This window comes from Heliangelus exortis, chromosome 4, assembly GCF_036169615.1.
Source record: "Heliangelus exortis chromosome 4, bHelExo1.hap1, whole genome shotgun sequence".
Taxonomy (NCBI): domain Eukaryota; kingdom Metazoa; phylum Chordata; class Aves; order Apodiformes; family Trochilidae; genus Heliangelus; species Heliangelus exortis.
In genome coordinates, this window is record NC_092425.1 from 44,170,832 (window position 1) to 44,193,831 (window position 23,000).

At 38.8% G+C, this 23,000-nt stretch overlaps 1 protein-coding gene across 2 annotated transcripts in view; it reads left to right on the plus strand.

Annotated features, from left to right (window-relative positions):
- The window catches only part of CFAP299 (cilia and flagella associated protein 299), a 173,702-nt gene that overhangs the window by 52,109 nt on the left and 98,593 nt on the right, over positions 1 to 23,000 (plus strand). For both annotated transcript variants that reach the window (XM_071744244.1, XM_071744245.1), the window contains exon 3: positions 4,214 to 4,304. In XM_071744244.1, the coding sequence (XP_071600345.1) occupies positions 4,214 to 4,304 (91 nt within the window). The remainder of the gene's footprint in view (positions 1 to 4,213; positions 4,305 to 23,000) is intronic.

Consider the following 23,000-nt stretch of genomic DNA (forward strand, 5'->3'; position numbering starts at 1 on the left):
ATGTAGGAAAATAAAGGAAATTAAGCCTTAGGGAACAATAACAATGTGAAAAAAAAAAAAAAAGAAAAAAAAAAAAGAAAAAAGAAAATAAAGCAATGTAGCTTGTCAAAATAAGAATCAAGGAGCCCTAACCCAAGTTCAAAAAGAGCTTCCCTTCTTTATGCTTCACTAACATCTAACAGTGAAGACAAAAAAGCATGGTACAAGCAAAAGGTGTCTGAACTGGAATTGTGAGAAGGGTTTGTAGAATGGTGGAAGATACTAGGGACTCTTGAAAGGAGGAGGCCAGCTTGGAAGGATCAAGATAGTGTGGAAATGTATGGTTTCTTAGGTGAAACTTTGAGCATCATGAAGTAAGAACTGTATTTATGGAATTAAAACCAGCAATGAACAGTTAATAGTGTTAACAGCAACAGGAGTTTCTGTACCCAAAGAAGTTCCTTTAGAAAAATATCCCTTCTGTTTTTGCTAAACTGTGCTTGAAAGTATTGCTTCTTTTGAAGGTAAGGATTGTTACTTACTGTTAACGCTTCCTCTATGTGCAGGAAAAGCATTTCTGCAGAAGCAGAAGAGTTAATATAGGAACTGAATTTTAACACAGCATGTGATGCAGCATGTGTCACCAACCTGGTAATAGTGTGTTTAAGGAGACATTCTGTGCTATCTTTGGATATATTGCTTAATTTTTACATATCTCAGATTCCTGTTTGAAAAATAAGAATAGTAACCATCTCCTAGATTTTACCTTTTTTACCAGGTTTTTCTGGTTCTGGGTGTTCAGTTTCAAAGGGTTGTACAGCACCATGTACAGTAATAGCCTGCTCTTGCTGTGGGCCTCTAACCACGTGGTGCAGATCATAGTTCTAAATCTCCTCAGCCGGTTAAACATCTGATGATGAATACAGGTGACTGCAGTTAGCACCCAAGTGCATTGTAAAGAAAGAAAGCTGCCTCCTAAATGGGGCTTGTACTCCTCAGTCAGTGTGCTGGGGACTGTAGTTTTGGGCAGCACATAAATGTTAGTTACGTGTTAAGTGGGGGGATGTGTAAGTTTATGCTAATAATGAAATATGTTGTGCTCTCATTTTCAAGTGCTCTTGCAATCTTTGTTTGCTATCCTGGTATGTAACTCATAATTCATTAGTTTTGCCAGTCGCCTAATATAGAACCCAGGAAGTATTTTTTTTTTTTTAAATAATATTTAAACAGCATTTTTTAGGTCTTGGCAAATTAGGTATCCCTCATTAGACATGAGTAGTGTTTGGTGAGTGCTAGAGAATTCCTCTCTGCTTCTCCCAGCTCAGAAAACTCCCTCATCTCACCTGGCAGGAAGATGGAACAAATATCTTTGTGGCCTTCATGAATTCCTTAATAGTCACACCCCAAAATTTCTGTCTGTGTGTGTGGGAACTTCTGCAGAGTGGAATGCCTTGATCTTTTTAGTCTTCTGCTGTGATAGTAAGCTGGAGGAGAACGTACATGTTGCTGTGGCAGGGAGAGAAAAATCTTTCTTGTAGACTGGGGAGTAACAAATGCTCCTGCAGTATTCCAGTAAATGTAGCATCTTCTTAGCCAGTGTGTGGCCTTATTCAGATGAGAACCACATATGTATTAAATTAAAACTAATTTTGTATACACCTGTGTTGCCATAAGCTTGCAATCCTTTACTTACTGTTTATTAAGGTCAAGCTGACTTTTTAAAAAGCAGTTCGATGCAAATACATGTCTGCAGATGATTGCAATTCCTTGTGGACAGTTTAAGTTGTGTCAGTTACTGATCAATGACATTTTGATACTGTAGTGGGACTGGTTTAAGCTAGTCTTCAGAATATTGGTGTGACCTTTTGTATTGTTTGAACTACCTTGGTATAAATGTGCCTTAAAGTACAGGGGTGCACTTTGCCTGTGTGAGGAAGGATTTCAGAGATGGAGTAGTGAGGCAGAGGATGCACATCACAAGGGACAAGTCTCAAAGAAATAACAGGTATTCATGCAGGAAATCATGGGGTGAATCCTTAACAGTTAAAAAAAAATGTGGAAGGTCTAACAAGTAGCTCTTTGTCCCTGCCTCAGGAAATACTTGCTTAGATGGGGAATGCTTCCAGATTCTGGAGATTTGAAATTAAGGATTTAAATGTTAAGCTCTTTGTTTTCTCTAACAATCTTGTTTTCTTGATGCATAAAGGTTTACCTCAGAATAGCCAGAGCCTATTTCTGCTTTCTCTGTGATTCAAATTTAACAGTGATACCATCTATTATTCTTTATGCAATAATGGTATGTATCTAGTAAGTGTATATAACTGAAACAGGTTAGAAGTCTGATACAGAGAACACATTTTTTTTGTTTCTGTATTCACTTAGTGCCATGAACTTTTAAAAATGCTTTTAGGGAATTAGGGACATTTGTTGTGAGGGTGAATTGATGTTCATATATTTCTAAAAGTGTTTTCCTAAATAAATATTTGATACATTTCTCAATACAACTGAAGACCACTTTTACTTGATTTTTTTCAGGCAAACTTCTCCCAGTGATGTTGCTTCTGTGTCACTTCAACCATAATGTGTTTCATTCCTGATCTTTAATTTGGCCACAAGAGTGTAATTGATGTGTTTTCTCAGGGGACATAGAAGAATGGATTTTTTTAATTTAAATAATGATATTTACTAAAAAATTTACATCTTAGTATTCTGCAAGTGGGCCAGAATTTATCTTGCTGGTGACTGAAGGATGGGAGGAAGACAAAATTTTCAAGGAAAGATATTCATTTCTTGGAACATAAGATTTAATTGGATAAAAACCTGTAATTTTTCAGTCACCCACACCCTTCCACAAACTTCAAGTGAAGTTGTCTACAATATCTGGTAAATGGGTTTATTGTGGATTTTAGTATTAATCTCTACCAGAGAAAGGAAGACTTTGGGAATTTAAATTTCTTAATTGCGCATGAGAAAGAAAATTTGATACTCTTATTATTTATCCATCTTTTACACCTAATTAATAGAAGTTCATTAATCCATATGTTTGTCTTTTATTTGTACAGTGCAGCAAATGCACTTCCGAAACAGCTTCAAACCAATGTACTCCTGGATAGCAGCTGTAAAGTGGGCAGAGATTGACCTGATTGAGTTTTGAAGCCTAAGTGCAGGTTTTTAACCAAGCTTAAGGACATTATGGTGTATGTCTGTATACCTACCACATAGAGTTTTTCAGTTTTTGTAGCACCCTTTTGTTTGAAACTTGATACATGATACACTTTTTATTGCAATATTCACACAGAGATAATGGGGAGATGTCATAATGCTTCCCCTTTCAGGTAGATCTGTGCTGATCTTGGGGGCACTGGTTTGCCTTGGAGTGCCTGAGAGTGCTTTCCAAGCAGCATTCAGTACTTCAGACATTAAAAGGAGTCATTTTCCCAGTAAAGCCACTTCAGTGAAGGATTTAGGAAGTCTGCTTCCTTCTTGTGTGTTCAGGGTACACTGGAGTGAATGCAGTTGGAGAAGGGCTTTAGATGAGGCTGAGAGACTTGTAGGAACCATTTTAAAGAATCACATGCTTGTTGAGAGTTGCCCAGTGCTCAGTGCTTTTGTCCATCTGATGTGAGTTTTCTGTTTTTAATGACTGTTTGAATTCTAGGATGCTATGTTCAAAGCTGTCAACTAATTTTTAGTGTGTGGCATCCTTTCCTGTGATTTGATTTTTTTTTTCTTTTGCAAGTTTTTGTGAAAGCAAAATTGGTTTTTCTTTTTGTGCTTTGTACTTAAAGATACAGAATCTATACTGACTCTATCACACCAAGCAGCCTATGTATGTAGTAATTACTATGGTTAGTTGCTAGCTGAAGAATAAAGTATTAAATATGTTGAAGTTTATATTGGTATATTGTGAAAATCTGGTATGATTATGTAAACGTGATCTTGGCCATAATTCTAGAGCTATAAAATAAGCACTTAGATTACTCCAGATACGTACTTGGAAATGTATGTTACTAAAAGTCACCTTTTGGTAAACTACTATTATATCATACATCTGCAGTAGTGATGATTTTTGAATAGTGGTACAAATATAAAAGCAGAACAGGCAATAGACAGATCAGCCACAATAGGGTGAGGGCTATCTCCTAGTATTTACACAACACTGAACCCAACAATGAACCCAAAGTCTGTGGCAATAATTAATAGTAATAATTGTACTTTCCTTCCCCCCCCCCAGGTCACTGGCAAGTGTGGGAAAAGAATTGAAGGATAACTTTTTGAAGGTCCTGGCAGAAAGAGAGGAAGGCAATCGTACTGGAAAAATTTCTGTGAGTACTTGTGCGATCACAATCTTTACAGCTTAAAAATTAATCTGAATATGAAAAGGAGAGATTTCTTGAAACCTAGAAATTTGTTTTGGTTTTATTTTAAATAAGCAAAGCAAATGAAAGTGCTGATTAGAAGTCTACAAAAGGCAAGTGGTGAGCAGAAGGATACAAGAGGAAAAAACACCTACTAAAGTGTCTTCTGATGTTGTAAGAAGACGTTGATTCCTGCCTTGCAAAATACATTCCAATGTGTGCTTTAAACAAAGGAAGAAGCATCCCTTTTGTTGGAAAAATCTTAAAAAAAAATATAAACATGGGTGCTATTGGAGTTTCCCTGCTAGGTGTCACTGGAGTGCTGAGCATGTTGGGTCTCAGATAGGCAAGTGTGAATCTGGCTGTGTGCCTCTGCCCCAGGCAGCTTGTACAGGTTATTTCTTAGCAGAGCTGTCTGTGTACTGGCCTTGACAGTGCTTTACTCGACCAGGATAATGCTAGCAGAGGCCACTTTGGAATCTCTGCTGCTTTGTCTCCCCCACATTCAGGTAGGTATGCTCAGGGGACAGCATTGCTGATGTTTAAACTGCTGGTATATCAATATCCTTCAGTTTGAAGGGAGGGTGTCTTGTGTCCTTGGTTTTTTAATAGCTTGAGTTTTGCACAAATAAGAATTTATGTTCATGTGATGTACAAGGAGGGAAGTTTTGAGTTTCACAATTAAAGTTTAATCTGCTTCAATTTAAAATATGTAATACAACTGAAAATGAGCCCTGAAATGTCACCTTGGTCATACTGCGTTTATATATAATAGTGGTGTACCCTGCTGCCTTTATTGGGTAACAGGAGCCAGTATTTCTATCTGAGATTGCCTCTTATTTTAAAGGGAAATAGTAAAAGTAACTGCCAAGTTACTGTGCTGGGCATTCTGGAACTCAGAAGTGATTGTCATCTTGTTTCCTGGTTCTGCTTGCATAGGATGTTATTCAGATATACACTAAGAACTTTTTTTCTTTCTTTCAATGCTCGTAATTGAAGTCAAAGCATAATTCCCCCCCTTCTGTAATTCTAGAATCCATATTAATTCTTTTATGGCTAGCTAGTTAATATATAGAATTTGCAGAGGAAATGCTGCTGAAGTATGGTTCCACAACATGTGTGAAGAAGCTTTTTCACAAAGCTTCAAACACCTTGTGGTTTCAGCTGACTGACACATACCCTGGGAACTGTGCTTCTTGGGATATTGAGGGTTTTGTACAGGCAAAACAGGACACAAAAGCTTAAATTTATGGCAGAAACGAGATAGGATGGAATGATGCCATGATGAAACCATGTCTTGGCAATGGAACCACTCTATGACTTATTCCACATATTTACCATAATGTTTAATAATAATAGCAACAAATAAAACCAACAATCCTACTACTAATAAAAATAATGATAAAGCTACTGTTAAAAATTGCTAATTATAACACTTTACCCTTGGAGTTCCCTTTCTAGCTGTAGTTTTCAGAGCATCCTATAAAGGAAATGTAATTCCTTCATTTTACAGACGGGGGCATTACTTGAGCTAGGAAGACCGGAGCAGTGTCAGTACTGAAAGGTGTTCTGGCGCTGTGTGAAGGCAGCAGGGCTGAGCACAGCACGTGGGACTGCCTGAGACATACTTATTGGTGGGTTCCTGTCCCCTCACTGTATTGCTGGGCCTGGGGTGGGAGATAAAACGTGCCCTCTGTTACCACGGAGGGCTTCAGGAGGGAAGAGCAGAGGTCAGGAATAGGCTTCTCAGTCATGTGGACACAGTGCAGTATCAATCACTGGGCACCTGAAACTGGATCAGTGCAGTCTTTCAGTACTCTCCTTGGCGAGTTACATGTGGGATTCTAAAAACCAAAGGTAGGTAAGTTATGGCCTACCCTCTAAAACTAAAATAAAAAAAAAAACCAGTAAGCATCCCATCAAACTGAAGACATCTGTTCTCAGTTCCCATGTTCTCAGGCCTCCTGCAGTGATACAATTTCTAGGCCTCCAAAACAGCCTCTGGTTATATATCAAAAGTTTTTGGAACAGTGACTGTTTTTACAAGCTCTTCAGTACATACCTAGATGTAATAAGTATACCAAGTGTGCAATTTCAGCATCTGCTCTGACTTCTCTGCTGTTGGTTGGTTTATAGGAGACTCCATAATGTTTTCCTAATATAGTTCAGTGTGAGAATGCATTTCAAATAGTGATTCGGAACATAAATCTGTTGACTGCAATCATAAATGTGCACAAATGACTATTTTTTTCCTTAAAGTGTTGTGTATGTAATGAGCCAAGAGAGAGAAGGTATTGCCTTATGAAACCATGTGACAGCATCTTCAGGATGAACACCATCTGTAGTGGTGTTCAGCACAGCAGGAGTTAATGCTGCTTGATGAGGTTACCTGCTTTGCAGCTGGACTTCAGGGTTACTGCAGAACTGAGAAGTTAAAAAAAAAAAAAAAAAAAAAGGATCTAAAAGTCTTTTCAGAAGCTGAATGACTTTGGTCTTGACAAAGCTTTTTACAGTACTTTGCTCTAGTTTCATCCACATCAAGGCTCAGCCCTTTATCTAAGGGTTTGCAGCTCTTCTTTGGCTTGTCAGAGTGACATGGATTGGATTATACATCTGGGAGATGTAGCGACCTGTTCCAGTGCACTCACCTGATGTTGCTGGCAGGAGCTCTGCTGGTGTGTCTGGACCCTTAGAAATCACTCTCTGCCCCAAGATGATTTCCTGTTTGTCTTTTCTGGCTATACAGCCAGCCTGTCTTATTTGTACAAAAAACAAAATCACAAGAAAACCCACATCCAAACTAAACAAAGCAATAAAAAAGCAGGGTAAAATGTCTCCTTTTCTCAGAGACAGGGAGAGGAGAAGGATTAAAAAACACCCAGCATGCTTGGTGAGTCTGTGTGGTTTGATTAGCTGAGCTTCCTGGTTTCTCTCCTTTTCATATTAGCTTTTGAAGGTCATTTCTTTGCCAAGTTGATCTGGAAAGTTAGCTCTCTAAAATGAGCCTGTTATGACAGAAGTGTTGCATGTATTTTCTTATTAACCATCTTCATTCAAAAAACTTGGTCCAGAAAGGTTTATGTGAGAAATAAGATGGATGAAGTAGATGATAGTTTTAAAAAATGAGTGATGGCTGCAGGGTAATATAACAGTGGGCTACTGATGGGTTTAGGTAGTTCTGCTGAATTGTCTATGTTCTCATACATGAGAACTCACCTGAAATCCAGTGCAAGCCTTACTACCAACCGAACTCTGCAGGCAGACAGGTCTCTACTTCTTTACAAAGGTGTATGTTTACCCTGTCTAGCCCTCACCTATACTCTGGAATGCATTAAATATTCCTTGTTTATTCAAGGTGATAAAGTACTCCCTGGATATCATAATTTGTGTTTACAAAAGCCTTAAGAAATTACGCAATAGTAGGGAACTCCTTTTTGTTGCAGAGCAAGTCTCACGGTTACTGAGTGAATATCTTGAGACTAATCTCTTGGGAGACACTTGGGGTGATGGGGCAGAGAAGAAGACTACAGCTGCACTGGCTGAAGGCATAGGTTTCCTGTAAGCTTATACTTAACTAACTATACTTAAATAAACTATAACTAACAAGTTATAGTTACATTGTTGTGGGCGTCAGGGCCAGCATCAGCACTGGTTAGGCACTTCAAATAATTAGGTGGGATTTGTTCATGGAAACTGGAGACAGGAGTAAGGTGAAGATTCATCATTCTTCTCCCTGTTACATTGATTGGGGGGGGGGTGTGTGTGTGTAAATTTTTTGTCTTTTTTTTGTTTTTTAAACAAACAAACCCTTGATGTTCCTGTTCTCAGTACAAGCTACAAACAGGAGGTCATGTCTAAATCCGTGCCTATTAGAATTTTTTCACTTTTTTCAGCACTGAGTACAGGCTGTGAAAGCAGTTAGATGGCTGGGCCTTCTTGGGTTTGAAATGTATCACTGAAGCTGGATAAAAACACTGGTTTTAGCTATTCCCTCCAGAGCCGTTCAAAGCAACCTTTGTAGCTGTCTCAGAAAAAACTTGTGAATTATGCACATTCTAGTATCCCCCTTTCCTCTGCTGAAAACTCAATTAAGCATGTGTTACATTTGACCAACAGTATTGTGCTGACATGATTTTTTTCCCCTTTACTGCTTCCCAACATGTACAAAGGGTTTCTTCTCAATAAAAAGAGGGCATTATAGAAATGTATATTTCCGGTTAACTGAACCCATGCTAGACTGTTTAATAAATTACGATGGAAATTGCATGAGTCATTCAGGTAATCATAACTTAATTTCAAGCAAATCACTTCTGCTCTTGAAATGCAAAATATATATCAAATTCCATCTCATTGGAAAGAAGTGAGGCTGTCTTTCCTGGATGTAGATGTAGTCTTTTTATTTCATCTCTTCAAGATTTAGTATGCATTTCTCCCATATGAAAAGTGAGTAGGAATGTGTGGAAATGATGTTACCTGTTTTGACTTCTTGTGCAGATGGCATATGGGACCTTTTTTCTTTACATTTTATTTCCAGGAATTGTTGGCATGGTTGTCTGCTGCTGTTCGTGTACTATATGCTGATGCATGTTTGGCAACAGATGTAAAAGCATAAAAGTATAAAAGCACTTGAAACACTTGGAAATGGGGCTGTTGGATTCAGCATGCTGTGAACCTCAAAAACAGCTGGCCGTATATTTACAGTGTGGTTTTATTTCATTTATTTTGCTTGTAGGTTCATGAAGTCCTGGCAACAGAAAGGAGATAAAGCTAGCAAAGTTATGTAAAATGTCATGCAGCATGCTAAGGCAGCTTTTAAGTTCTGTATTGTTTTTCAAATCTGTTCTGGATTCTTGAAATAATATAATTTTTTACACCAAAAATTCCTTCTCTGTAAGTCATTGGTGCAGCGTCATGGAAAAATCATTCTAAGTTAATTGTAATATGTGGATTGTAGGTCATCGCAAATACCTAAAAATTACATGTTTAGATATAGGGTGTTTTGCAGCGGGAAGCTGCAAAAGTGATACTCCATGTAGGAAAACATGTGGAAGAAGAGGAGAAATATGCAGCATCTTTTATATCTTCATTTTTTCCCTTCTAAATTATCAAAAGTGAAGTAAATGTTAGGAGAGCTGGGTAAATTTTGTAGAATACATGAATTGTTTACTTTTAACAGGTGTGAATAAGTGCAGTTTACTTTTGCTGTGGCAAATGGCCGTGTTTCATATAAGCTGACATGTGGCATGTTACTTGGATGGTTTTAGCTGTCATCAGAAGACCTCAAGGTTACTTCAAATTCCTATGAAAATGCATAATTTTATTAACTGCTATTAATTCCAGGACAGCTAAGCTCCCTTTAAAGACCTTGTATTTGGTTTTATTTGTATCACCAGGAGTTTTGGGTTCCTTATAAAGGCAGTTTGAGAGAGACTGATGTGTGATTGCATATACATATGTGAGGCTGTGCCTACATTAGCATGTGAGTTGGGGTGAGGAGAGGGATTTTGAAACGATTCTGTCAGTGAGCTCCGCTTATCACACATGGGTCTTGCATACTCTTGGGAGGCACTTAGTGTCTTTAATTGGACACTCACTGACTAAAATACACATGGGGAAAAAAAAGAACTAAATGTTTTTCTCTTACTAATGGAAGAAGAAGCAGACTCCTGTGGGACTCATCTCTTTTCTATCACTTTGGAACGTGAATTGGTGAATTTTGGGATAAGGTCTTCCCTCTAGTGAAGACCTTGAGAACTGGTTACAGGAGTTTGTTGTTGACGTTCTCTAGGTGTGTGGAAAACAAGCCAAATCTGCCATGTCCTTTGTGGCCTGTTCCTAGGTGGGGAAAAGCTGTCCATAATTTCCTCTTTCCTTGGGAAAGGCAGGTGAGCTTCAGTCCTACCTTTTCTGGGAAAAGCAACAGTGCTTGGAGGTAGTGGCTTGCTGAGCAATGCCTTTAGGGTCTCTCTCCTTCAGCTGACCAGGTCTTTTAGACTTTACAATTTTTATTCCCTAGAGCTTGTGTTCTGAAAGCTCAAGTGGCTGTGAAGCAAATCAAACGTGTGATCTACACTCCATGATGATCCCAGAGTTTGCTTGTGTCTGGGGGCTGGAGGGATTTTGGCGAGTGTGATGGCTCTGGGGTGAAAATTGTCATCTAACATCATGACAGCGCTGACCTCTTCCCACAGTGAGGAACTGCAGTATGGCTGCCACAGGATGGACCAGTGACGTTTTCTGTCTTATGCACTGAAATGTCCTTCAAGTGGCTGGTCTGCCTTGCTTTTAAAGCAAACTTTTTTGGTCTCTGACACTGATTTGCTCACAAATTTGTTTCTCTCCCCTGATTTTGCTTTCTGTGGTGGCCCTCTGCTTATTAAGTATTCTGAAAAAAAGGCTATTTCTAAAGTCAGAGAATACCAGTTTGAAAAATTTTCAGATTGTAAAGCAGCATGATTACCTGAAGGATGACTCTGGGGTATTTCTTTATCTTATATAAGATCTCTGGGATAATTTCCTGTAGGATCCTGTTGATCTGTAGTACAAAGCAGAGAACATATACTAGCTGACTGCCCACCATTTCTGTTGATGTTGTGTTTTGTCTGCTTGGCGATGGGGGTTCAAGTCATGGCCCTGTAGAATTCAGTGGCTATTTTGACACTGCTGAGCTAAATGGAGACAGAACCCGATCTCCCTGTATGTGTACTACTGTGTTTTAGTATTCCTTGAGACACCGCTCTTGTGTGGAAAAAAATTCTTCAGTAAAGGTAAAGGTGGTCTTGGGTTCCACATTGATCTTGGTGTTTCTCTGCTGCTGTCAGCTGGGTTCCCCCACCTGAATTCCACCTTTAGTCTGCCTCACACCATCAGCACTAGGTTTTGCAGGAGTAAATGTAATCCCAGTGGGTGTAACAGAAGTGAAAACTAGTTACAAGCAAGATCCCAATTGGACGATGATACGTCGCTCTAGAGATATTGCTCTGCTCCTGGACATGCACAAAGCAAGCCTTTGTCACACAGTCTGTTAATAAACAAGAAATGTAATTTAACTAGAAGACTCAGTTTCTTCAATAGTGTGTGCATTTTTAAAGAACTTTTCAGTGTTAGTTCCTAGGCATCTTATTTCAGGTTGTATGTGTTTTATAATGTTAGTTCAAGGCAAATTAGCCATGTAGTAAAAAGTTACCTTGCTAAGCTCTATGAAGTATGATGGTAGCAATAGAAGAATGGTGATATTAAAAAAAAAACAAACTATCTTTTTTCTTTTTTTGGCCACCGACTTAGAAAAATCATTATGTATTTACTAATATTTTCAGCTCTTGAACCTTTACAATAGGAGTATGTCTCTTTTCCTAGGTACATAAAACAAATGCCAACCATCTGGCTGCCTAAATGTAACCAAACAGAATGCCTTTCACACTATAAATTATTACTTCTAAAGGAAGCAATGGAGAAAGGCTGAAAGAGCTGATGCATGAAAACCTTTAGTGGAAATGAATGAAATAAACAGCTATTCTGTCAACAGATCATTTCATTTTCTCAAAATAACTAATGGTCTCATAAATGACACTCAGTGAAAGCCAGCTGTAAGGAAAGGCATTCAAAGCAGTGCTGAAAGGATCATAACACGGCAGCTGGAATGAGAATGAATGGGCTTGAAGGGGGTATGGTATGTTACGCACAGTATTCCCAAATATTTCCCTCCTTAGCATCCGAGTGACATTCTTGTTAGTGTGAACTTGTTAGTGTTGCTTTTTGGCAAAGCGATTCACTGTGACTCAGTGTTTCCCAGGAGAGGCACCTGCTACCATGACAGGGTATCAGCCACTCATCGTATGAGCAGATGTAGCCAGTGACCTACTAATTCAAACCACTACAGAATTAGTACAGCATATGCTGTCATTATGACTTAAGCCTTATTAATGGTAATGTTACCATAACACTTGCATAAAAGTATGCCTACAGGTCCATGTTTTGTATATGTGAAAAACAGTTGAGGTGAACTACTTGTGCATCGGTTGATACCCTCCATGGATGACAAAGACAACATATGTTGTTTTTGTCTCATAGGAACTTGGCATGTGGTAACACTGCAATAAATGGGAGATGTTCCATTTCCTGTGGACATCACACTGATGCACTGAAATGGAACATGTTAAAAATTACATTCTACACTTACTTGAGAAATTACGTGGATTATGGGAGCAACATGTTACACAATAGCTGACCTCCCTACCTAGCCAAAATCTTAGTGCAGGGATGATTCCTGGCAGAGGCTGTGTCAGTGTGGCAGAGCTGCTTTTCTAGCAGATTTGCTAACTGAAGGTTTTACAGCCCCTGAATAACTTGTCAGCAGCATTTTCTAGCTTGCTGGCTATATTCAAAGAGCTTTGGCCTGCCATTGTGCATGGTTGATTCCACCACTCTGCTCTGAAGGAGACTCCTGTACCTGGGCCAACTCTAGGGGTTGCAGTCATGGATGTCCATGGGATGTGCTGGCTTTGAGGGGAAGTGTAGATATGTCTTCCATGAAGTCTGCTTTCTGTGTCGATTTTTCTTGAAACTGGTAACTCTTATTAAGGTAGGAGATTCTCTCTGGCAGGCTGAATGCTTTTGTGTGAAAATGAGATGCTCTTCCTTCAGTATGAGAAAGTATCAAGTACATATCTCAAAACCAATAAAAAACCAATAAAAAACCAAGGGCGAGACAGATATTAGCATTTGTGGGTATTTTAGAAGTTTATTTTGATCCATGTTTGTTTTGAAGTAAAATTTGTGTTGCTTGTGGATAAATAGTGCTATATTATTGTATTAGATGGAAACATCTTTGTTAAGTTACAAATTTCATTCCAGCTGTCTGAAGCTTGCTTAAACTGTACTTTTTGCTAGATAGCAGAGCCTGTTTGTTCACCACTGTGTAAGTTTTGAACAGCTGCTCTGGAGGGAAAAAAAAAAAAAAAAGGGAATGGGGGGAAGAGTATACTGTTAACATCTCCAGTCTGGTGTCTTCTATCTGGGAAAAAATTTCCACTGTGAGCAGAAAAATCACAGAACTACAGAGTGTAAAGAGCTGTCTGGGAGAAAGGTAAGAGTTTACAGTTTAGTGGTAACCACTTGTAAATATCTGTTTGTACTTAAAAAAGGCATTGCAGAACCCACACAGAAATCTTTTTTTCCTAAGTATTCCTCTGTTTGAAGAGATCATAGTAACTTTTGACCACCATCCTGTATAAGGAGAGGGGGACACATTTTTCCCTTTAAGAGGAAATTCTGCATTGTGCTATAAGCACTTTGCAGCAGTGCTGGTGACGTTTCTGTTCAGATATTGTGATCATGGGATCACTGTTTCTGCAGTGCTTTGGTAATGGATATTGACAATATATGAGAAACTCTAGACTAATTTGCTCTCACAGAGCCTATAGACGGTTTCTTAAATAAATGTAGTGCTCTCATGCTTAATTGCTTTATTATTGCCTATTTTTATGATGTGCAGTCAGCATTGTTGTTCGAATAAACTTTACTGGTTCGGCTGTCTTTGATCATAAACTGCAATGCACAAAACCAAACACTTAGGAGTCAGAACTGCCTCACTGAAATTCTTCTAAGTATCTGTGTTGGTACATATACTCCTAACAGCTATGTAAGTGTCCCACAGGTGCCAGATAAATATAAGAGAAAACAGGTTTTTACCTAAAATACAATAAAATGCCAAAGGTAAAACAGTCCTTCTTCCTCCTCCCTGGCTTGAAAGTAAGTTAAAGGAGATAACCAGATATTAGATCTTTTTTGCTATGTGGGGTTTTTTCTTGCATAGTTATATATATATATGTATACACAAATAGACACATATACATACACAGTCCTTGATGTTTAAGTTGCCTATTTGTCACATCATTGAACTGGAAGAGTCTCAATTTATGCTGTGAAAATTCTGTGAGGATTTGCTTTTCTGGAGAATGTATGATAGTGTTTAATGAATATCAGCTGGTGGGCTCATCAACTTCTGAGCACTTACAAGGCCTTGAATCTGGTCATTGCAGAAATGGCTATACCAGAAAAATTACTGTTGGTGATCTTGGTTTAGCCTTTTACATCTTTGTATTTTGTAAATAAAAATTGTTGTTCGGTGCTTCTGATAAAATTTACATGCTTAAAATTAGAGATTAGCCCTTCTCTTGTATTTTGAAATCACCTATGCAAGCAGACAACTGGTTGTTAACTTTTTGTCTGGAACATGATAATGGGCTTACTCTGGAAGTCTGGATGATTAGTCTAGAAGCTAATATGTACAGCTGTCTCTGGCAAAGGTTCTTGCTCTGATAACCCACAGTGGTGAGGTGTGCTATCTGTGATGTAAGTTTACAGCACTAGGTGAGCAAATCAACACTCTAGTCAAAGAATATAATCTAAACTATCAGAGAATTGTTCTGTTATTCAGGAACAGAAAAAAACCCAGCAGTGCATGTTCCGCAGGTCACAGTTATTTTGTTGTTTAACAGTACGTGGGTCCCTAAATGGGACCTCTTGCTTATATCCCGTGTACAGGGTGTGGACTTGACTTGGCTGTGAGGTGACTTCAGAATGTCTGTTGTGGCAGGTGGTTAGTAACATTGAAAAGTTTGTGTTCAGAGACAGTTGAATCTTGGGGCTATAGAAGTTGGCTGTGAAACTACTGCTAACCACAGTGGATCTGGGTTTACTCTTCTTAGCATCAGATGGATAAAAAAGAATGTTTAATAGATTCATGCTGCTGCTGTGAGGAGTGCATGCTGTTGCTCTGGACTCCACTGGACGTGCCCCTGGTAGTGTTATAAATGCCCCAATGTGTTCTAGAAGCTCCTTGGAGGCAGATGAAAATGATTTTGATCAGGTCCTGTCAGAGCTTGTTGTAAATCAGTATGACTCCTTAGCCAAATGGAAAACCACATGATTTACCTCCTCTGAGACCACGAATGTTACTTCTGTCTATATTTTTTTCCATCCTCATACATCAGTTGAGGCTTTCATCTCCCTTTTAAGCAATGGCCTTTCAAGCAGGGGTGATACTAAACCTGTCAGTAATGCATGCGTTTGCCACTCCATCATTCTGGCATTTTTACAAAAGGGCTTACATGGAGGTGTGTCTTGCCATACAAACCAGCCAACATTCTCTCTGTATTTGGAGCTATGTTCAATATCTTCTCTTTTGTTATCCATGGTAAAAATGGGTGGTATCTCCCACATCGGAAGGCCAGTCAGGAACGATGCACGCATGTCTGTGTAACTAGGTGCACAGTAATATCTGATCCCTCTGCCACTGCTTGAACATATAGACTAAATTTTGATTCTGAATATTTCCCATGCTGTCAGATGTGTCTTTCAGCACAAATAAGGCTACACTTTATATGCCAGTCCCAGACTGTTCCTTGCTTGTTTTCTGCATCTGTAAAACTCGTGTTCTCCTTTTGAAGAGCATGGGATAGAGATGCTTAGATGTGTAGTCCTTTTTTTTTTTTTTCTTCCATATATTGCACTTACTCTCCAGGAGCACTCCTGTCAAGGATCTGGCTTTGTTCTTAGCATGTACTGGAATATTTACAGCTTTTTTTGTGGATGACTTGAGAGACAGTAGTTGTTTCACTCTACTTGTTTTAACGTGCATCTATTTAATAGAAAAGGTTAGATTTCTTCTCAAGTATTCTCATCTTTGATAGATACCTGTGTTTTACCCCTCCCTATGGCTAAAGTTATAAATAACACTTGAGTCAAAGATTCGTGGTTTCAGCTATTAAAAAAAAAAAAATATATATATATATTTGGCTATGGAATTATTTTTACTCTGGGAAATATAAGCTAAGGCTATAGAATCATACAATAGTTTGTGCTGGAGGAGACCTTTAAAGGTCATCTAGTTCAACCTCCCTGCAATGAGCAAGGACATCTTCTATAGCTTACAATCTTTCTGAACTGTTCTTTCTTGCTGTGCATGGTAAGAAGATACATAAATTCTGGTGGTTGAAATGGGAGTTGTTAACTCCCCCTTTAGATATGGTTTTCAAGAATGATTAATTGCATTTCTTTGCAGTACTGAATGTGCTTCTGTACTGAGTGTGTACATTGTCTGCATGGTGATGGAGCAGAGCTCCATGGCTGACAATACCTTGATGTTGCCTTCTGCTGCTGAGCTGTGGGCTAGCTGGTTCTGTCTCCCACCCCTGGGCATGATGGAGAGGCCATGGAAAACTCCAGAAGGAACAGTCAATGATTTTTTACTGTAGTCTCTGTGCACTTGTTCAGATTTGTTTCAACTTGAGCTGACATATATAGGCAGCTTTTGCTTCATGAAGAACATGAAGCCATAAAGTAATTCCTGGCTTTCCAAGAGGAGTCAGCAGGTTTTGCACCGACTACTTACGTAGTGCACAGAAACTGAGATCGATTCCTGAGGACTTGAGAGTGCAGGGAAGATGAGGATACAGTTTATGTGCAAGGACATAAGACCCAGAAAAATTTAAGCTTCAAAAGCACTAGAAAAATTAATTTTAAAATGTTAATAGATAACACATTACATCAGGGACTGCAAATGGAACTTAGCAAGAGATCTTAGGTGTTGCAAGAAGAAATCCACCACAACAAAGGCTAATTGACATGAGAAAATTGGCTTCTGTGTTCCTTCACTCAACTGCAATAACAGCTGAGAATTTGCCCCTTAGTATAGTTGGTCTTTTTCTTGGGTGTGCTGTGATAGCCTTGCAGTGCCAGTAACCTTGGACAAACAGGTGCACCTGAGCAGCTCCTGTTTTGTTACCACAGAGAACAAAGTTAATGCTTCACCAGGTGCAGTTCACACCTGGGCTTGAATCAGGAAGACAGTCAAGCTTCAGGAGGTGGCACAGGGACTGACCAAGTCCAGCCTGTGTTGCTGGAAGGTGCAAAATGTCTCAGTTGGCACCAGGCATGAAAAGTACTTGCCCTGTTCTGAAAAGTTTTCTTTAATTAATTGAACTGACAGGGCAGAAAGGAGAACACAGGAAACCTGATCTAAATTTAAAGGTATCTGTAGTCTTACATATCAGATATCCAGGTATACACGGAGTCATGTTATATTGCTTTTAAGTTGGCTTACAAACCAGGCGTGCATGAGGAGAGGCTAAGGAAATGTGCAAACCTGGCAAATGTATTTTGTAATCACTGTTTAAGGAAGTTCCTGGAAACATGTATTTGTAAGGTGTTTTCTGGAAGAGTAAGTAGCATCTGCAGGTAGAATGGAAGTAAATGTCAGCTGCTGTGTGTGGTTGTGCTTGTGGAAAGCATAGTGGGAGATTGAGCACTGGCACTTTTAAATTAAAAAGGAAATGGATACCCATCAGCTCTGAAGTAAACCAAAAGCCTGAGTCATTTATCAGTGCTTCAGTTACCACATAGAAATATATTTTTTAAATTCTCCATAAATTTGTACTCCTGGTAAATTACCTCATCTTATTTGTAGCAATCTCTTGTAAGAAACACTTCAGTATGTAGCTGACTGAAAAAGAACAATATTAGAAGAGCATTTTCAGTACTCTCTTTGGTTTACTAGTAAAATAAAGCAGAAAAAAAGAGGAAAAGGTACCTTGTGAAAATACTGTTTTTCCCTTGAAATCTGCAGAGCAGCAGTGCAAACCTAGCGCACAATCTGTAGATAAACACACTGCTTTTAACTCAATGTCTGTACTGTTGACAGTTGGGTGTGTAGTCATGCACACCTGAAAGACTGGCTGACAGGTTTTTGGTGTGTGCATAATCATAATTTTGTGGGTTCATCTCACCTTTTTGCTTTTAGTTGAGTATTCATAGTAGGTGAATTGCAAGGACTGCAGAGGACCTTGCTTCCCTGTGTGTGGGTTCTGTGTTGGGAGAATATGTAGTCCATGAAGCATAGTAACTGTGCAATTGCTTCTCATAGGGAAGAGGTGACAGGATAAAGAGCACAGTTGCTGGAGGATGTATGTGAACATGTGTTAGTCCAAGATGCCGTGTTGATATCCCACATGTTAAAGCAGGAATTGAGTGGAGCAGGGATCTAAAGAGAAAAAGCAGAAAAGCTGGCAAAGAGGTAAATAATAAAAACTATGAAGCCATAGGTGAGAGGGGACATTTAAGAGGTAACTATAAATTTACAGACAAACTCACTGCCGGTCTGGGAGCTGGACACTGCTGTCATCCAGAGTAAACCATGGCTTACCAGCCTTTTCTCCCAGAGTAAGGTGTAGTCTTGATGCCCTTTCTGTTAAGGTCTAGCAAAGGAAAACACACTGGAAGATGGAAGGGCCCTGATGCTTAAACAGGAGAAAGTATCTTTTAATTATTTATTAATACTTATTTCCTTCTTCCCTTTTAATGCCATACCTGGATAGGGCTCAGGCCACAGTCACCTCACCAGTGGGTACAAAGCTCTGTTGTTTGGAAAAGGAGGTGGCTTCTCTTTCTGAAAGCTTATCTATTTTCCTTCAAAAATTTTTTAAAGTCATAGTAGTACTGCACATATCACCTGCTCTCCAATAGTGCTTGGTTTTTATTGATGTTAAGATTTTAACCCATAGCTTCTGCTTAATTTTGTGAAGAAAGAATGCTTTTGATTTGTGACTAGGTGAGTGGAGGTTTTTTTTTTTAAATTTTGCTGGAAAAACTTGTTAAAGTAGCTTGTGCATGTCTTGACTAAATTGCAGTAATGTGAATTACTGTTCAGACTAATTACGAAAAAAGGTGAAAAGGAAATTGAGGCCAATATTTTTTTTTGTCATGCTTCTCTCTGCTGCAGCTGAAAGGGAACCATCATGCTGTTGGTAAAAGAGCAAGCAAAATTCTGGTTTCTGAAAAGATTTCTTGGCATATGGAATCTTTTATTCGGTTGGTATTTGTTGGATTCAACCTCAAGGCACTTTTTCAGTGTTGGTGCTGGTAGAAAGAATGAGCCAAATAAAAGGTTGGCTGAACTCAACTTTTTTTTGAAAGTTTCTGTTGTTTAAAAATCTTATCTCTCACTTTTTTTTCAAGCCTGCTTTTTCTGCATTTGTCTTTGTCTTGTCTGTAAATATTTAAGACTTTTTTAATTGCTGAAGCCAAGAGCATCCATCATGTCTGCTGTTGCTTTGCCAGTGAGATTCCGCTGACTCAGCACACCCAGAGGCAGCTGTGACCCCAGCATCCTGACCCAGGGCACTGCTTCTGGCAGGCCAGCTCACAGCTCCCCACAGAACACCAGATGCATATGCAGCAATTACAGAGCTAAAGAACAAGGACTAGTTCTACTAAAAATTTTAGTAGGAAGCTTAAAACTGCATCAGCAAGCTGGAGAAGTGTGATGTGGAGGAACATGCTAGTCATTGAAGAGTTGTCTTAAAAGGCACTGTTAGGATAGAAAGGGGTTTTAAGTAGAAGAAAATGAGCATGAGCATAAATTCTCCTATGAATTTATAGAACCCTAAGCTGCAGTACTTTCAGGCTGTCTGCCAAAAGTAAGCTAAATAAAATGCTCAGGCTTTCTGTTGCCAGATCTATGGGACTCCACTCCTGCTTTAAATCATTGACCAAGTATTAGATAGCTGTTGTCAGCAAGAGGTATTACTACACCTAAGAATTAGGTGTAGTAGAGGGAGATTTTTCAAGAGCTGTCCAAACACCTCCCTGCACACTCTGAAGAATATACTGGCAGGTAGGGGCAAATACAGTTCAAACAGAGCATGCAGTTTCAGAGCACTCCCAGGCAAACCACATTTTTCATAAACTTCCCAGCAAAGAGAAGCACTGTATTCAGCTGCTTCACATCAGCAACAATTTCTTACCCTATGTTATTGGTTTCTGTTGGATTTCTTGTCTCATGGAAGAAGTCAATCCATGGGATGCATTTACAGTATTTGATTTGCTAAATGAGCTAATGTGTCAAAATGAAATAGGCAATGTAAATGGTAAATGGTAAAATGCTTTACAACATTTTACAACATTTTTTTGTGTTCTTACGCGAGTTGCCCTGAAAGAACACTGGTCACTTGGAATTACAGTTTGCAGAGTTGGTTTTGCTGACTAATACTAATAAAAAACATTGGAAGATTTGCTTTGGTTTTATGATGGCACATCATGTTTAGGCAAAATAGAACTCTTGTTGCTTTTTAAACAGTACCTATTGTGTAAGCTTTTTCTATTAGAAGAAGAAGATAAAATATAAGTTTTAAACTTTTATAAAACAAGCCTTATACCTCAAAGAGTTAGAGGTAGCTTTACTGCAACCACTATTGTAGTAAAATAAATATTTTGCCTTTGTCAGATTGATGGGCTGTTTTCCACTGTATAGAATACAGCAGGAAAAGCTTCTACTGCCTTTGATTTAACTCTGAAAGATGTTATTTTTTTCTTACATTTTTCACTCAGAACCCTCATATGTATGGAAAATATGTATGTACAAAAAAAAAAAAAATAAAAAAATAGAAAACAGTACACCAAAAGAATAGTGGAAATGGTAGTCAGCACACACAATGTGCATTACAAAAGTTGTCTTGCCCTGTTCTCTGGCTGCCAGTGGTCCTTATTGCCTCTTGTCCCTTTGAATTAAGAAGTCCCGGTACAATGATAACTCAATGCTTTCTAATTCTTGAGAGCTGAAATGCTATAAATGAGAAGAGGAATGGAGTATAAAAAGTGTTTTTCTACATCTACTGATAGTTACTCTCATAGAAGGGGAATGTTTTTGTCCTAGTTGTACAAAGGCAAATCTGGGGTGGGTTCCTGCCCATTAGGTGGGCATTGGGAATTACAGTAAGCCTGGTTCTCAATAGATTTGGTAACACATTAGCTGCTGTTCTGATGCCACCTCAATCAATCTAAGCATTGTTTAATGTAATTTCTCTCTTTTCTTCTGTAGTCTTAAGTGTGATCTTGAAAGAAATGGAAAAAAAAAATCTTGCTGTCATTAGTTGTTTCTTATCTTCCCTCTAACAGAGAAGATCTGTCTCTCATTTTTGGTTTTTATGGAGATGTCATTGTTTGATACTTATTCTGACTAATTGGCTATTCCTGAAGATTGATTCTGAGGACATAAATTAACAATATCACAGGCTTCTGAGTTAAATATATGGGGAGATGTAAGTAGGCGTATTGTTCTTTCCTTCCTGCATTTTCTTTCTATGTAATTAAGAGCAAGTTTCTGCTTGTGGAATAATTCTGTATGTTCCTTAAAACAATCACATATTCTAAACCTGAATGCTAAGAAAACCAAAGAAGGAATTAACAGGCAACAAGTATTTTCTTTTGGGTGATGTTAATATTTTCCATAGTAAATAGGAAATTGCATACCAGTTACAAAAGTTTAGGCCCAGATTTTGGCCTTAGCTCACAAACTTGCCCAGAGGAGTAAAAGAGGAGCATAAGTCATGTGGGCCATTCAGATTAAACATAGGGTGAGGAATAAATGTGTGGGATGAGGCTTCATGCCATATCTCTTGTCTCTTTAGGAGGGCCAGAAGATAAGTATCTCTTGCCTGGGCTCCTGTGCCAGCTTCTCTTCTAAGTTGCTTCTGTGATAAAGCTACTCTTCTGAGTTACATGTAAGGGATTTAATACTGCTACAGTTGTGGTGCCACAGGCTGTGTACAGCACTAGATGGCAAAATTGATTGCAAGAGTGAAAAAACCCACAGACTGACATAAATAGTGACCCATGAAAGTGGTCACATGCTCTCAAAGGTAGAAAAACCATAAAATGGATTCTTACCTGCTTTTTATTTCATCCAGTCAGGCTGGAAATGTTAAAAAGTCATTGTGAGTGGGTAATAGATACAGTGTAAGGTACAGTAACAAGCAGAATGGAGAGAAGCATTTCCTTCTTGCAGCCGTGGAAAGCCATAGTTGTCAATGCCTCTCCACTTCCTTGAGGCACCACACAATGGCTGCTTTTGTCTCTCGTTTGTAGGACCAGAACATGTAGCACTGAGCGGGCCTTACTCAGCAGAGGTAATAACCTGGTCAGTCATGCAGCTGAAAGATCAAGTTTAAAGTAAAAATGTCAAATTCCCTGCACTACTGTGTTTCAGGCTCGTGTGAAGGCTTCCACTGCCCAACCATGTGCCCTTTGACATGACCACCAGAGGCAGGAGCAGAGTTGATGTGCCTTCTCTTTAATCTTGTTAAGGTAGCTTTGAAAACAGAGACAGGTCATCCAAAAGGTAAATCTGCACTAAAACTAAACATCATTTAGTTAAAGATCCTTCATGCCTCTCTTTTCCCTTTCAAAGGTTCATCCTAAATCTGAGGGCTGTTGTGAACTTGTGTTTTATCTTCAGTGGTCATTGCTTTGAGCTTCAGTGATGTAACTGGAAAATAGGTTTGGTAGAACGTCCTGTGCACTGATGTTTTTTCCTGAAAATCCTTTTCACCTTATTCCTTTTGAAAATTTGCATTTTTATTCTGGAGTGGAGCATGAAGGCTTTTCTTGGTCCAGTGCCGGAATGGAGGATTTCACTTTAACAGCTTGGATGAATCAAGGGGATCCAGCAGCTTTTGTAACTTGAATCAGGTGTATTTAAAGTCTGTTAAGTCAGTGGAAATATTTTTCTTTATTTTAATGCATCCTGTGAATATATTTGAGCCACCAGGGTGAAATCAGGCTCACAGGCTTTACATTTCAAGGTGAAGCTGGTATTAATTAAGTCTC